The sequence below is a fragment of the Plodia interpunctella genome, chromosome 8 (assembly GCF_027563975.2).
Source record: "Plodia interpunctella isolate USDA-ARS_2022_Savannah chromosome 8, ilPloInte3.2, whole genome shotgun sequence".
Taxonomy (NCBI): Eukaryota; Metazoa; Arthropoda; class Insecta; order Lepidoptera; family Pyralidae; genus Plodia; species Plodia interpunctella.
In genome coordinates, this window is record NC_071301.1 from 10500094 (window position 1) to 10513468 (window position 13375).

A 13375-nucleotide genomic window follows, 5' to 3' on the forward strand; every position below is an offset into this window, starting at 1 on the left:
TTATTTCTGTAATCTAAATATTATAGTTACGTTTTGGGATCAGAATACCTATATAAAAAAACTTTCAACTTATTGAATTGTTAATGAATGGAGTTAAGCCTCAATAAATGTAATGTAAATTGAATAAAGTTACTGCTCGTTAGTTTGGTGGCCAAACTGACCGCACAATGTAGGCCTTATCGGATTCTCAATGCCATTGGATTGTGGCTTTTAAACCTAATGAAATAGGGTTGTGATTAGGTAAGGAAGGAAATAGAAAAGTATAAAATTTTGAACTATAGCGGTTCACTTTAACATCCCGTCAACTTTGAGCAAATAAACGACCCAACACTTTTCGTTATATTCAAATGTTGTACTATAGTTAGTTAATAGTTTTAACAGGTGTTTTATTTGTATAGCCTTCGCATTGCCTTATAGTGTTAGGCTCTACCTACCCCGTACCTTATAAAGACGGTTGTGTATATGAAATAATAATAATGGATCCATATCCCCACGCAAGCCTCTCAAAGGACCGGACTTAGTGCCGTGAATTTTTAAAAGGCGATACATAATAATAATATATAAAAGATTTAGGATAAGGCAGCATCTAATAAATGGCTAGATATAGAAGAACTTTTCCCAGATACTGAAGGTTTCCTCATCGCCATTCAAGACCAGATTATAGCAACAAAAAACTATAGAAAATATATACTTAAATACACAAGTACCCCCAATGATTTATGTAAACAATGTAACAATAAACCTGAGACCATTCAACACATACTGGTGTATGTAGTAAGCTAGTCCAAAATGATTATGCCCACAGACACAACCAACTAATATATATTATTCACTAGAAATTAGCACTCATATACAAAACTAATAACTGACACAAAAACTCCATATTATAAATACACACCCGAGAATGTATTAGAAAATAATTTCTACAAATTATACTACGACCGTACTATCCTTACAGACCACACTGGTCACAACAATAGACCGGACATTACACTGGTAGATATGAATATAATAAACATACTTACATAATAGACATTGCTATACTTGACATGCACAATATTCAAGCTTCAATTGCAGAAAAACTAAAAAAATACACGGTAGTAACAAGAGGAAGTGAAACGGATGTGGAAAATGAACTCTGTCTTTATAATCCCCATAGTTATTTCCACAACTGGAGTGATACCTAGTGACATATTTAGAGACGCCTTCTTCAGTTAGATTTACAAATATATACGTACTTAACTTTACAAAAAGCGGCAATATTAAACACGTATAGGATTGTCCGCAAATTTCTTCAACTCGAGTCCAGTAATACAAATAGTTCCGTATAATAATTATGTTAGCACTTGGTAACCACACCCGTGCTCTCATATAATTCTACCAGGCCTCGCCTGAGCTCAATGAATGAGGAAAACAAAATAATAATTATTCTTTATTTCAGAAACAAGATCCATATACAACAACACAGTGATAATAAAATAAAACATAGAACATGTAAAAAATAAAAATTGAAATTATAAATTAAATACCTTCATAATAGGTATCAAGTTGAGAGTTTATGGGTTAACCTTACCCAACGTATTAATTAATATAATATAAATATAAATATATACGGACAAATCACACAGATTGAGCTAGCCCCAAAGTAAGTTCGAGACTTGTGTTATGGGATACTAACTCAACGATATTATATTTCATAACAAATACATATATAGATAAACATCCAAGACCCGGGCCAATCAGAAAAAGATCATTTTCCATCATGACCCGACCGGGGATCGAACCCGGGACCTCTCGGTTTACAGGCAAGCACTTTACCACTGCGCTATCGAGGTCGTCATTAATTGATAGTGATTTGTATCGATTTATATATTTTATTAACAAAATATAAATCCCTTGCAACCGTCTTGTCCTTACTAGGAAGCGACGTAACTGGTTTCAAGGATGACCACAGAAACACGCAAACTCAGCATTTGTCACAATTTTTATCGGTCACGCACTTTCCTTTATTTAATCTGTGGGTGTTTAAAAACTACCATGTCAGGAATTAATTTATTTAGTACGAAAGTTCAGACGGAAATTGCCCTTTAAACGGGGCTGTATGATTTATTTTATCGCCCTTTGAACATTATCACATAATAAGTAATTAGTATTTAAAGTTACAACAAGTTTAAACATAAAATATCATGTTACGTTTATTTTCTTTGTGTAGCGATATTATTTGTTATTATAAGAAAATTGTGCTATTTATTTTAGCAGTGTTATACTTAGTAAAGCAAAATATTATTATATACTCTGAGTATATACCTCATACTGATGTTAATCCGGTTACTTCCTTCTTCATATACGTCGGAGCCGAGGTTCTGTTTTTCTACATTTTTCCCTTCACATCGCACGGTATTCAGCATTATTTGGGTAGGTTGCACTATCAACTTTAGTAGTAGCCGCAAAGTACGGCATATTGTCTAAACGTCAGCTGCGTGCCAGTTAAAATCATTATTAAATTTGACTTTGCAAACTTTGTTTTTTCTATTTGTAACTATAGAACATGGATTGAATAAGTACTTACCGTGAATTACCTACAAATTCCATGCTATAGAGTTGAAAGACTTTTGAAAAATTGCGCAACACCGCACTTACTTCTGATGAAGGAAAACATCGCGAGAAAATCTGCACACTGGTTGACAGTTGAAGTTCACTAGTGTGTGTGTGTGTGCCTATGTGATTACTTGCCACTCGACGCCGTAGGTAGTTGTAAAATTCATGTCATTGACGACCTCGGTAAAGTTAAATAATATTTTCAGCTACAATACGTTTTGTCTCGTTCTGTCAATATAGTAACGATAGTGACAAAACATAATTTCGATTAAAGTATGATTCCAATTATTTGATTTCAATTTGTTGGGTATGACGACCTCGGTGGCGCAATGGTAAAGTTCTTGCCACTGAACCGAGAGGTCCCGGGTTCGATCCCCGGTCGGGTCATGATGGAAAATTATCTTTCTCTAATTGGCCCGGGTCTTGGATGTTTATCCATATATGTATTGGTTATAAAATATAGTATCGTTGAGTTAGTATCCCATAACACAAGTTTAGAACTTACTTTGGGGCTGTCTCAATCTGTGTGATTTGTCCCAATATATTTTATATTTTTATATTTATATTTATGTCAGATCATTTTAGGCGACTTGAATAAAATCTGACACCAGTACTAGCAATAACCCACTCGAAAAGAGAGGATAAAAAGAAGGAAAGACTATGCTTTAGAATCAATTTTACTAAAAATAAATAGAATATTATATTTTGTAAATAACACAATACACTAGCGACAAAAATGGCCTAGGTCCAAGACAAACTTGCCGGCAAGTGGAAGTTAGTTAGTGGCTTTGTTTGCGTTGTTTATTAAGTTTGCGCTCCATAACTCCGTAACTAAGGGCAAACAAACTCCAACTTAATTATATACATCTTCGGTATGTTTGCTTCTACATGTTCTGTTCACACGAAAATTATTTTCCATAATTTTGATTTATTTGTTGTCATTTTCTTTGGTGGATGCGCTGCGATGGGTCGTGATCTCAAGAACCGGAATTTTCTTGAGATAAAATATTGAAATACTTTAACATTTATTCAGAAATTTTGTTTGCCTTCGTGGTGGTTATAAAAAATCTCATTACTATGTAGTCTTCTGTGTAAATGTGGAAAGTCTTAACATGTGAAAGGCAGTGTCAGTGTTCCCAAAGAGTATTCACCTCAGGGCTCCTTCAGGCAGGCGCCCGATATTAAATCTACAGCCAAATCTTCACAAGTTTACTTTCTTTGTTCACTTGCTTTAGGTCTAACACAATCTTCAAATCTCTTTGTCCACATATATTTATTTTATTTTTCAAGCGGTCCTTGGATAATAGTGTCGTAGCAAATTTTCCCTGGATCGCTTAATAATGGACAATTCCATCTAACGGTGATCAAAACGAAACCGGTAGCAATAGTAATTAGTTCCATTCGAGTTGGTGCACAGAATGGCTTATCAGAAATATATTTCGATGGGGTAAGATATTTTTCTCATACGGTTTGTTTTTGGGTAATCTAGATTTTATTAAAACAAAAAGTTTATAAAAAGAAAAAACATTTATTAATCGTCATTACAATAAAGACACGCAATGCTTTTTTACATTTTTATTATTATTTTATAGTTTAAAATACACTAAAATTTATGCTTCATAAGTACATACTTTTATGTTCTAAACTGTATCGTCTATACTACCATTTTATCATAGTCTTCAATAATTGTATTCAATTATATGATATCTATTTATATATAAACAAATAGGGGATCTAAATATTTTTCGTGGTCATATCAAGCACGCATATATGCTTAGGCACTAATCATAAATATGCAATATCTAATATTGGTAAATATTTATCAATCTTGATTCATTTCAAAAATGAATATTTTATATACAAACTATTGGCTTTAAGAAAAAAGTTAAAATCCGAATTACTAATTCTCTTATTTAAATTAGATTTCAAATTATGCACTTTTATAAATGAAAATATTAATTACATAATATAATAATAATATTAATTACTTAATTTATAATATAATAACTAGATTACCTGATAGCCGTTTACAACGTATTTGAGTCAATAGTGATATGACTGTAACAAGTGATAGGGAATAAAGGATATTCATCACTTTCATGAACAAAATAAATATATGATAATAAAACATTCTTTTTGGACATTTTTTTTTCAAAGATATGTAATAGATATGCAAACATTTAATTTGGATTGGATTGTAACCTAGTTTAAATTGAATTTAACTTATTTAATACGTTTCTATAAAAATAACTACGGACAATCTATGTTCCCAGGACCAGATCTATATTCATATAATTTTGAAACTGAAAGTATTATAAAAAATGCCAATTCACATCATATTTATTTGAACTGTCATATTTGACAAATTTAGTTATTTGGTACATACAATTGAATATTAGAATAGTTTGTCAAAAAAGTATTTTTTTTGTTCATAAGTGGACATTTTATGCGTTATTATTATTGTTTTAAGATAAATCTTCTAGATCTTATAGAAATACTTTTCAAAATGTATAAAGCAAAAAGTTAATAATGATATATCGAAATGGCTATATTAATAAAATCTAATGCTTATTATTACAATCTAATAGTAGAGATCAATTCTATACGCATTGCCAGTTTTTATATATTTTTTATGTAATAATTATGTCAGTATATATTTTACAGAATTAATAGCAAGCACCGTTTAAAAAATAATAATTTCTCCCTGATAATGTATTGGTTCTTATTTACTGAGTTAAAAGTATAGTATTAAAATGCTTTTTGATCCAAAAATTGGTCACAATCGGACGTTTATTTTTTATTTAATTGGGACGATCATAAATTTAATTTTTGTAAATGATTGTATAATAATTTATTTAAACACGTTGCAATTCAAAATATAATTTGTAAGACTTTAGCTTTGACTAATACTTGCCGTCTAAAATCACATCAAAGTACATGACAAATAGATTCGTACTATAAAAATATTATTTATTCACAAAATTCATATTAAAGCCCGTTCCATGCATTACGTGGTTGTTTGGCTCGACACTCGAGATATTTTTATCTAATTTTTTGAAATAAATATATATAACTTTAATTTGTTAACATTAATATTTTACTTAAGTACTTGCAAAGTATCTGTCATTTTTCTGGAAAAACTTGACATAAATTATTGTGTAAAAGGAGAATAACATAATAGAAAAGGCGAAGATAATAATTAAAAATGAAATAAAAAATTCAGAATTATTATTTTAACTTGCGAAATAAACAACAAATATAAAAAAATATTCTATGATCCAGATCATCAGTTTTGGATGAATTGTGTTAGAGAATTTGAAAGTTGAAAGGTTGTAATATGTAAATATATATGAAATTTCCGTGATATTTTATAAATATAAAATGTGATATTTATATTTTTAGATACAAGTATCTGGAGAGTCAAATCCAAAGCACACGAAGTAGTCTGACACCAATAATATAGAATACCTATAAGTGTGCACATAAAGTTTATACAAAATTACGTTTCCGATAATATTATAGCGTATATTCGGATATGTATACAATTATATGATATTTTTTTATATAATCATTACGATTATTTTTTTAAATTATTTACAATTTTAAACACTACTGCAAATACTGATACTAGTATAATATTCGTTGTGTCATATAAGATAACTATACTAAGTATGTCTATACAACGCGGGTTAGCAGCATTTTAACATAAAATTAAGTTTTATCTTCTTTTCTATTGACAAATTCAATCGAAGATATAATATGTCCACAGTAACTATATGATATAAATCTGTTTTAATAAAGCGCTTCCAACTCCCGCAAAATAAAATAATATTATGTTACTAACATTACTATTACTATCACATTATGATGTGCTATCGTGCGTCGAGCTAGACAAAGGTACAGATTTCTAAAATTCTACATTTTTTTTACTGTTCCCATTTACTTGAAAAACTTGCTACAAATAGCAAACTACGTAATAACACTACGATGAAATTTAATATTGCAATTTATAATGACTGTCTGTACCTTCAAAACTTGAGCATGGTGAAACACAAGTGACAAGAGTCCTTCATTTTAACCCTTTAAATTGTTTATAAAACACATGCATTTGAAGAGATAAAATTACTAATTCTATGTATTAAATTATATATCAGTTATAGAACTCACAATTAAACTTGTGACTTTTTCAAAGCAGCTTGCATCATTGTAATCATATAACGATGTTATAATGAACATAAATGAATTGGAATAGAAATACTAAAAACTGAATTATTTTAAAATGATCCTTTATTGAATTTGGAGATTAAAAATAATAAACTCTATCCGTCGTTTCAAAATGCACGTGTTTCTGATTCTCTGGTAGCACAATCACTAACCATCATGGCGAACTCTTCTTAATTGTCTCCTGACTTTTCACTACACTTTTCGGTGTTGCTTTCTCATCGTCATGTGGCTCGTTGATTTCTGGTATCTTCGGTTTGGGGGCGTCAGACGCTTCCCGGTCTGCTTGGGTCAGTACTTCTTGCACGTGGATGGTTAGTTCTGGTCTGACGACTTGCGTGAAGGGTAGTAGGGCTCCGGCTACGTCCATAGTATTGTTGATGTTCCTGTGCCATAGCTCGAGCACGACACTGCGCCGCTGCTACTTGTACCGCGGCGGGCCCAGCCAGCCGCAGCCGAATACCTGACAAATAGATCATCAGTTTTATAATTTTTTAATGCTGTAGTATGTCCTACTGCTGGGCAAAATCTGTCTCTTTCCACGAATCCCTATACTAAAGCTTTTTCTGTACCCGTCAGATAGAATCCATCCAAGTTGTAATGGACAACGAGCGAGACACAAGCGCGCCGAAGACGACACTTTAGCACTCACGAGCGACCGGCCAATCAAATCGTCGAAATGCCGATTCGCTCACTAGTATTAGTATACGTGAATACGAGAATGTGAATAAAGATAGCGACATGTCAGATTCAGTTCAGTCGAGTTCTTTTAAGTTAAGTTTAATTTGTAATTTTGTAAGAAGACCATTTATTATACAGTCCACTACACAAGTAATAAGAATGTCAGCGAAATGAATATTTTTATGCGTTCTTTCGGTATACATCGTGCATCGTGGTATTCAAAAAGTAGTGTATTGTTTTATATACTTTCGAACCTGAAGAAACAACAAAAAGATATTCTCCATGTATCACCTTTTTGTTCTCGTTTCACGTAAGATGAAGTAGGTATTATTTTTTTTTGTGAACAGTTTTAAATTTTGTTAAAGTTAGTGGGAAGTTTACGAACAACAAGAAGGATATTCGACCTGATATTGTTAACAGTTTTCAAAACTCTAACACAACTTCACGAGTACCTAACTAAGAAGAGAATATTAAAGGTCTAAAGCATAGGGCTCTCAACGTTACAGCTTGGCGGGTCTATTGATATGGTTACATTATTTGATTATCTTTATTATGACTGACATGTTAAAAGGTTTAAAAAGGTTTTATGTATTAAATTATTATAAAATGAATTGATTTAATAAATTATAAAAGTTCTAATACTTTGCCTTTTATATTTATTATTTAATAATAATGCTTGTCTGTATTTCTTTCAACTCTCCCTCTAGTAGACCCTAGAAGAAATTAAAGAAATCACATTAAAGACGCAGCACCATTAAACACCCTCTTCACTACACGTTTCTTCTTTGTACAAACGTTTAAATAAATAACAAAAATTATCTTCTAACAAAGACATACTTGGCAGACCACCAAAGCCAAGAGCAACAGCACTAGCAGGGTAATGACCCCCCACACCACTCCGAGCTGGGTCAATGCGAAGACATACAGAGTGCGATGACACCACTGGTTCGGCTCGAACAGCGTCGGCGCATAGTCCGGCCACATGATGCCCAGGGTCCAATAGTTGCCGAATGCGAACCTATGAAAAGCAAACACAAATACAATCATTTAAAAATAACATTATGACGACCTCGATGGCGCAGTGGTAAGGTTCTTGCCACTGAACCGAGAGGTCCTGGGTTCGATCCCCGGTCGGGTCATGATGGAAAATGATCTTTTTCTGATTGGCCCGAGTCTTGGATGTTTATCTATATATGTATTTGTTATAAAATATAGTATCGTTGAGTTAGTATCCCATAACACAAGTCTCGAACTTACTTTGGGGCTAGCTCAATCTGTGTGATTTGTCCTAATATATTTATTTATTATTTATTATTATTATTAACATCATTTTCTGAGCTCTTCTTGAACAAGTTTTTACAAAAATGTATTCTTTGCCACAAGCTTTTATTGTCGTCAGAGAGACCTTGTGGCATTTAACACCTGAACATCCATGTCCGTGCTGTAAACCGTTGAGGAGTTCCCTCGTTGAGAACCGATCTAGGTGCACCATCAGGTCATGCTTATCATAATTGCATTGTCATTGAAACTGAATCGGCGTGGTAAATTTCTACTCTACAGGACAACTGGAAGTAGAAGAAATCTAACTTGAAAGATTTGATTACAGACAGACGAGCAAATATCGGGACACGTGAAACTAAATAAAAACCTGTAAAAAGAGTCGACTATATATATTTTTAGTTCACAATTCTTATGTAAATTTACACGTTAGATAATTTCAATTAAAAAAATATTTCAAGGAGGTATTTTAATGTTTTTGTGTATTTTTTCATAGAATTATATTTTATGAAAAAACAAAATATAGTTTCTGTTTCTTTTGGTTAATACTAATCATACACCATTGTACCGCTTAAACGATTTCTCGTCTCACTCTCGTTATTTTCGTCTCTGCTTCTCGTTATTTACCAAAATACTATAAAATCATACAGGTGGGAAGATATTTTACAAAAACTTCAAACAGAGAAACAGAAGTAAAATTTTCAACACTAATTTCACTAAACATGAATGGTATCATGTATTCATTCAACATAAAATAACATCACAATAACAACGTTTTAGGTAAATAGATGCATTATTGGGGATTAAACTCTGCAATGCAGTATTTCAGCCTTACTGCACACAGTGCACCGTTTTCAGAGGAGGGTGGCATCCCCTCTGAGGGGGTAGTAAGTGTGATAAATTAAAAGTTTCGGCCCAGTAGCTCAGTATATCCGAATACATGCTATATATTTTATATATTTTTATGGAATTATGCAGCAATCGATCTTCATTTTCATGTATTCCATTAACTTTTTTACCTTAGTATATATGTGAAGGACACAGGCGTAGTAATAAATAAATAAATAAATATATTAGGACAAATCACACAGATTGAGCTAGCCCCAAAGTAAGTTCGAGACTTGTGTTATGGGATACTAACTCAACGATACTATATTTTTATAACATATACATATATAGATAAACATCCAAGACCCGGGCCAATCAGAAAAAGATCATTTTCCATCATGACCCGACCGGGGATCGAACCCGGGACCTCTCGGTTCAGTGGCAAGAACTTTACCACTGCGCCACCGAGGTCGTCAAAGAGTAGTAGTAGTAGTAGTAGTCGTTGTAGGGAGGGGCCATCATGTTTAAATGAGTTTCATCCGGTCGTTCCGAAATGTTAGTTGTAAATTTGATAAATAATACCTATATAATTTACTTGCGGCTTCGCTCGAGTAAACCATAATAAATTACACATCTAAACCTACCTAAGCACTACACTAACTATTAAAAAAGCCGCATTAAAATCCGTTTGAAACAGACGGACAGTGGGAAGCGACATTGTTTTAGTGAAGATGTGAAAAACGCCTGTGAAAATCTAATTTCGCAGCCAGACGTTTGTTCCCTTTTTATTTTTATTTCTTTTCATTTATCATTATCTGATCAAAGGTAAGTCAAAAGTAAAAGTCCATTATCAGATCTAAAAGTAATAACATTTTGCTATCAGATCGCGAACGTCTGATCTAAAATTATTAATATTCTTTGACAAACATAATGCAAACTTTTAATAAAGACATTATCTTTGGACAACAATATTAAAGAGATAAAATCAATTTAATGATAAGTCAGAAGTTAAAGCAACTTAGTTATAAAGTCTTAGAAAATAAAAAAGGATAAAAAGATCTAAGTTGGAAAGTCTAAAAGTTCGGCCGTTTAAGTTTTACCTTCGTTTCGTGAAAACAGATCGGCTTATGAGAAAAATATTAAAATTGTGTATTGTACCAAGTTTTCGACAAAAATATTAAATGACGAAGAATGCGATTGTTATATTTTACGAACCTCTTAACTTTTTCGTTTCAAAAGGACTTAGAAAATTGTTTGTAATTTGCGTCCTTTTAGAGCACAAAGGTATGTTTTATGACACGTAAAAAATTGTAAGAAATAATAATGGTAACTCTGTGAACGACCACTGCTGTGAAGAAATGCCGAAAGAAACTCATTTGAATATTATGCCAGAAGCCCTTCTGTTACTTTCTCTCTGTTTCTTCACAGTGCCAGTAGTTTGTAGCTTGTGAGAAATAACTATTTAATATAAAAATTGACGTGAAAAAGTGCCTGTGAAGGTCTAATTTCTGTATAAATAATTTGATTTCGTAAAATTCAAAGTGTTGTATTATTATGATAATGGAATACATATTTTGGATATAATAACAATTTTATCAGGAATTTTATCTATGTTTTTACAAATGGAACTCACCAACCCATGAGGAACACAGTAAGAGTATACGCCAGCACTCTCTCAGGCACGCTGGCTGAGGAGTTGGAGCTCCTGCTGGCCAGCTGAGCCCATAGCAGCCAGCAAATGCCGGCGCCGCCAGCCGCGCCGCCCACCACCATGTACACGGGGATGCGGGGCTCGGCCGGGCAGTCGCGGATGTATTGGACACCTGGGTTTGGTAAAAAAAAATTACCATTTAAATCTTCCATACGAGTACATTCCAATCCCAACTAATATTATAAATGCGATGGCAAGTTTGTTTGTTACCGCTTCACGCATTGTCTACTGGACCGATTGTTATGAAATTTGGTACACGGGTAGAAAATAACCTGGAATAACATTAATCCAGAAATTCTCACGGGAGCGAAGCCTCGGGGCGCAACTAATTTATTATAAATAGTTCGGATAAAAACATAATAAAAAGTAACCTATATTACTCCTGAAGGTTTCGTCTATCTCTGTGCCAATTTTTATCTATATCGGCCCAGTTGAGTTTATTTGTTACAAACAAAAAAACAATACAACGAATATTTTCTCTTTATGAAATTATTAGTATGAATATGTATATTGATTGTATGGTTATGAAAGTGTTTTGATTTTTTTACGTAAAAATGAAATCGTAGATATAATACGTCAAAAATCACCTCACCGACGGAGGGCAGGAGAGTGTCACTTTACATTTAGTACGGACTAATAAATTATTAAAATCCATACGGTTTAGTCGCTGTTAGAAAGATAATGCAGCTTGCTATTATGTAATAGTTTTTTCACGTTATATTCTACTACACGCATGTTGCTAATACTGGCCACTAAAAGTTTCATTATTAGTTTTCCGATAACAATATTACCTACCACTGATCAACAAATACAATATAGTACCGAAATAAATATTTGGCCGATCGAGTGAATCGAGCGAGGTCTCACATTCTACTTGGGGCAGAAATACATTTTTTGTATGTATGTATGTTTGTTTGTTTGTTACGCGACAACTTTCGAACCGTTGGTCAGATTTTGATGAAATTTGAAAGGTATGTAGGATCTGATGGAATGGAATAAATAAGTTCGTGGGGCAACAAAATCGGAAATATTCACAATTTTGTAAAAAAATATTGTGTTCGCGAGGTGAGTTTGTATGTTTGAGGCGGGTAATCTCCGAAGCTACCAAACCAATTTCAATAATTCTTTCACCATTAGAAAGCTACATTATCCGAGACTGCTATAGGCATATATTTGTTTTGAAATAAATTAGTTTTCAGCAATATCAAGGAACAATTGTAAAGTAATCAAAAAAAAAGCGCTACCGAAAATCTGAACGCGCGTGCGCCGGCCTACTGCTGATTATACATGCATATAATGTGCTACAAAATATAGGTTTTTTGTAGATCCATAAAAAGTCCGCGACACTATACATCTATCTTTTATAATTAAGTAACTGAAGACATTTTATATGTAAAAAGATAATGTAAATTAAAAGTTGCATTTTGACAATTATTACTACACAAGCATATTATTCCTTATGATTAAAAGTTATTTCATCATCAAGATAATTTCACGAAGATAAATTTTGTCCTTTACAGCACATAAATTGGATGAACAGATTCTGAAATATCGTGGAATTAGAAAATACGCACGCCGAATTAGGTACCTATATTTATATTGTTGAACACGGCACGCGCTGCCGCGTGAAACCAAAAAACTGTAACTTTGAAAAATGTGTTTTGAGATATTTGACATTATATCTTATATGTAAAAAATGTTGTATTGGCGAGGTCTAATTTCTTGGCGAACGACTAATTAAATATAGTTTAAGTACAGTAAAAATTACTGTTCGCGTTCTTATAAAAAAGTATATTTTTCAGTATAATGCCAATTAGCCAGTATGGCTTACCAAAGCGTGGGATGCTGTTACATTGAATGAAATATTGATAGGTTTCATTCAATTAGCGAAGGAACAAAAATAAATTTTGATCGGTTATTTTTTTTATTTTCTAATAATGGACTTTTTGTTTGTGAAAATTATATTAACATTAATTTTGTCAAGCGGTGTTCATGAAAGCGATGACCAAAAAGTGATTCGAACCAGTTTACTTGCACGTTAACTTGCGTTTGTCTTTG

General features: G+C 32.6%; 1 protein-coding gene and 1 non-coding gene across 2 annotated transcripts in view; both read right to left on the reverse strand.

The window, feature by feature from the left end:
- Nucleotides 1-1763: 1763 nt before the first annotated feature.
- On the reverse strand, nucleotides 1764-1836 carry TRNAY-GUA (transfer RNA tyrosine (anticodon GUA)). The gene has a single exon. It is a non-coding gene; the product is annotated as a tRNA-Tyr (tRNA).
- A 2270-nt stretch (nucleotides 1837-4106) lies between these two features.
- Nucleotides 4107-13375, reverse strand: part of LOC128672017 (uncharacterized) — a 73845-nt gene continuing 64576 nt past the window's right edge. The window contains exons 7-9 of the mRNA XM_053748900.1: nucleotides 11240-11429; nucleotides 8338-8518; nucleotides 4107-7282 (exon numbers count right to left, since the gene is read on the reverse strand). Coding sequence (XP_053604875.1) covers nucleotides 7241-7282; nucleotides 8338-8518; nucleotides 11240-11429 — 413 coding nt within the window. The 3' untranslated portion in view covers nucleotides 4107-7240. The remainder of the gene's footprint in view (nucleotides 7283-8337; nucleotides 8519-11239; nucleotides 11430-13375) is intronic.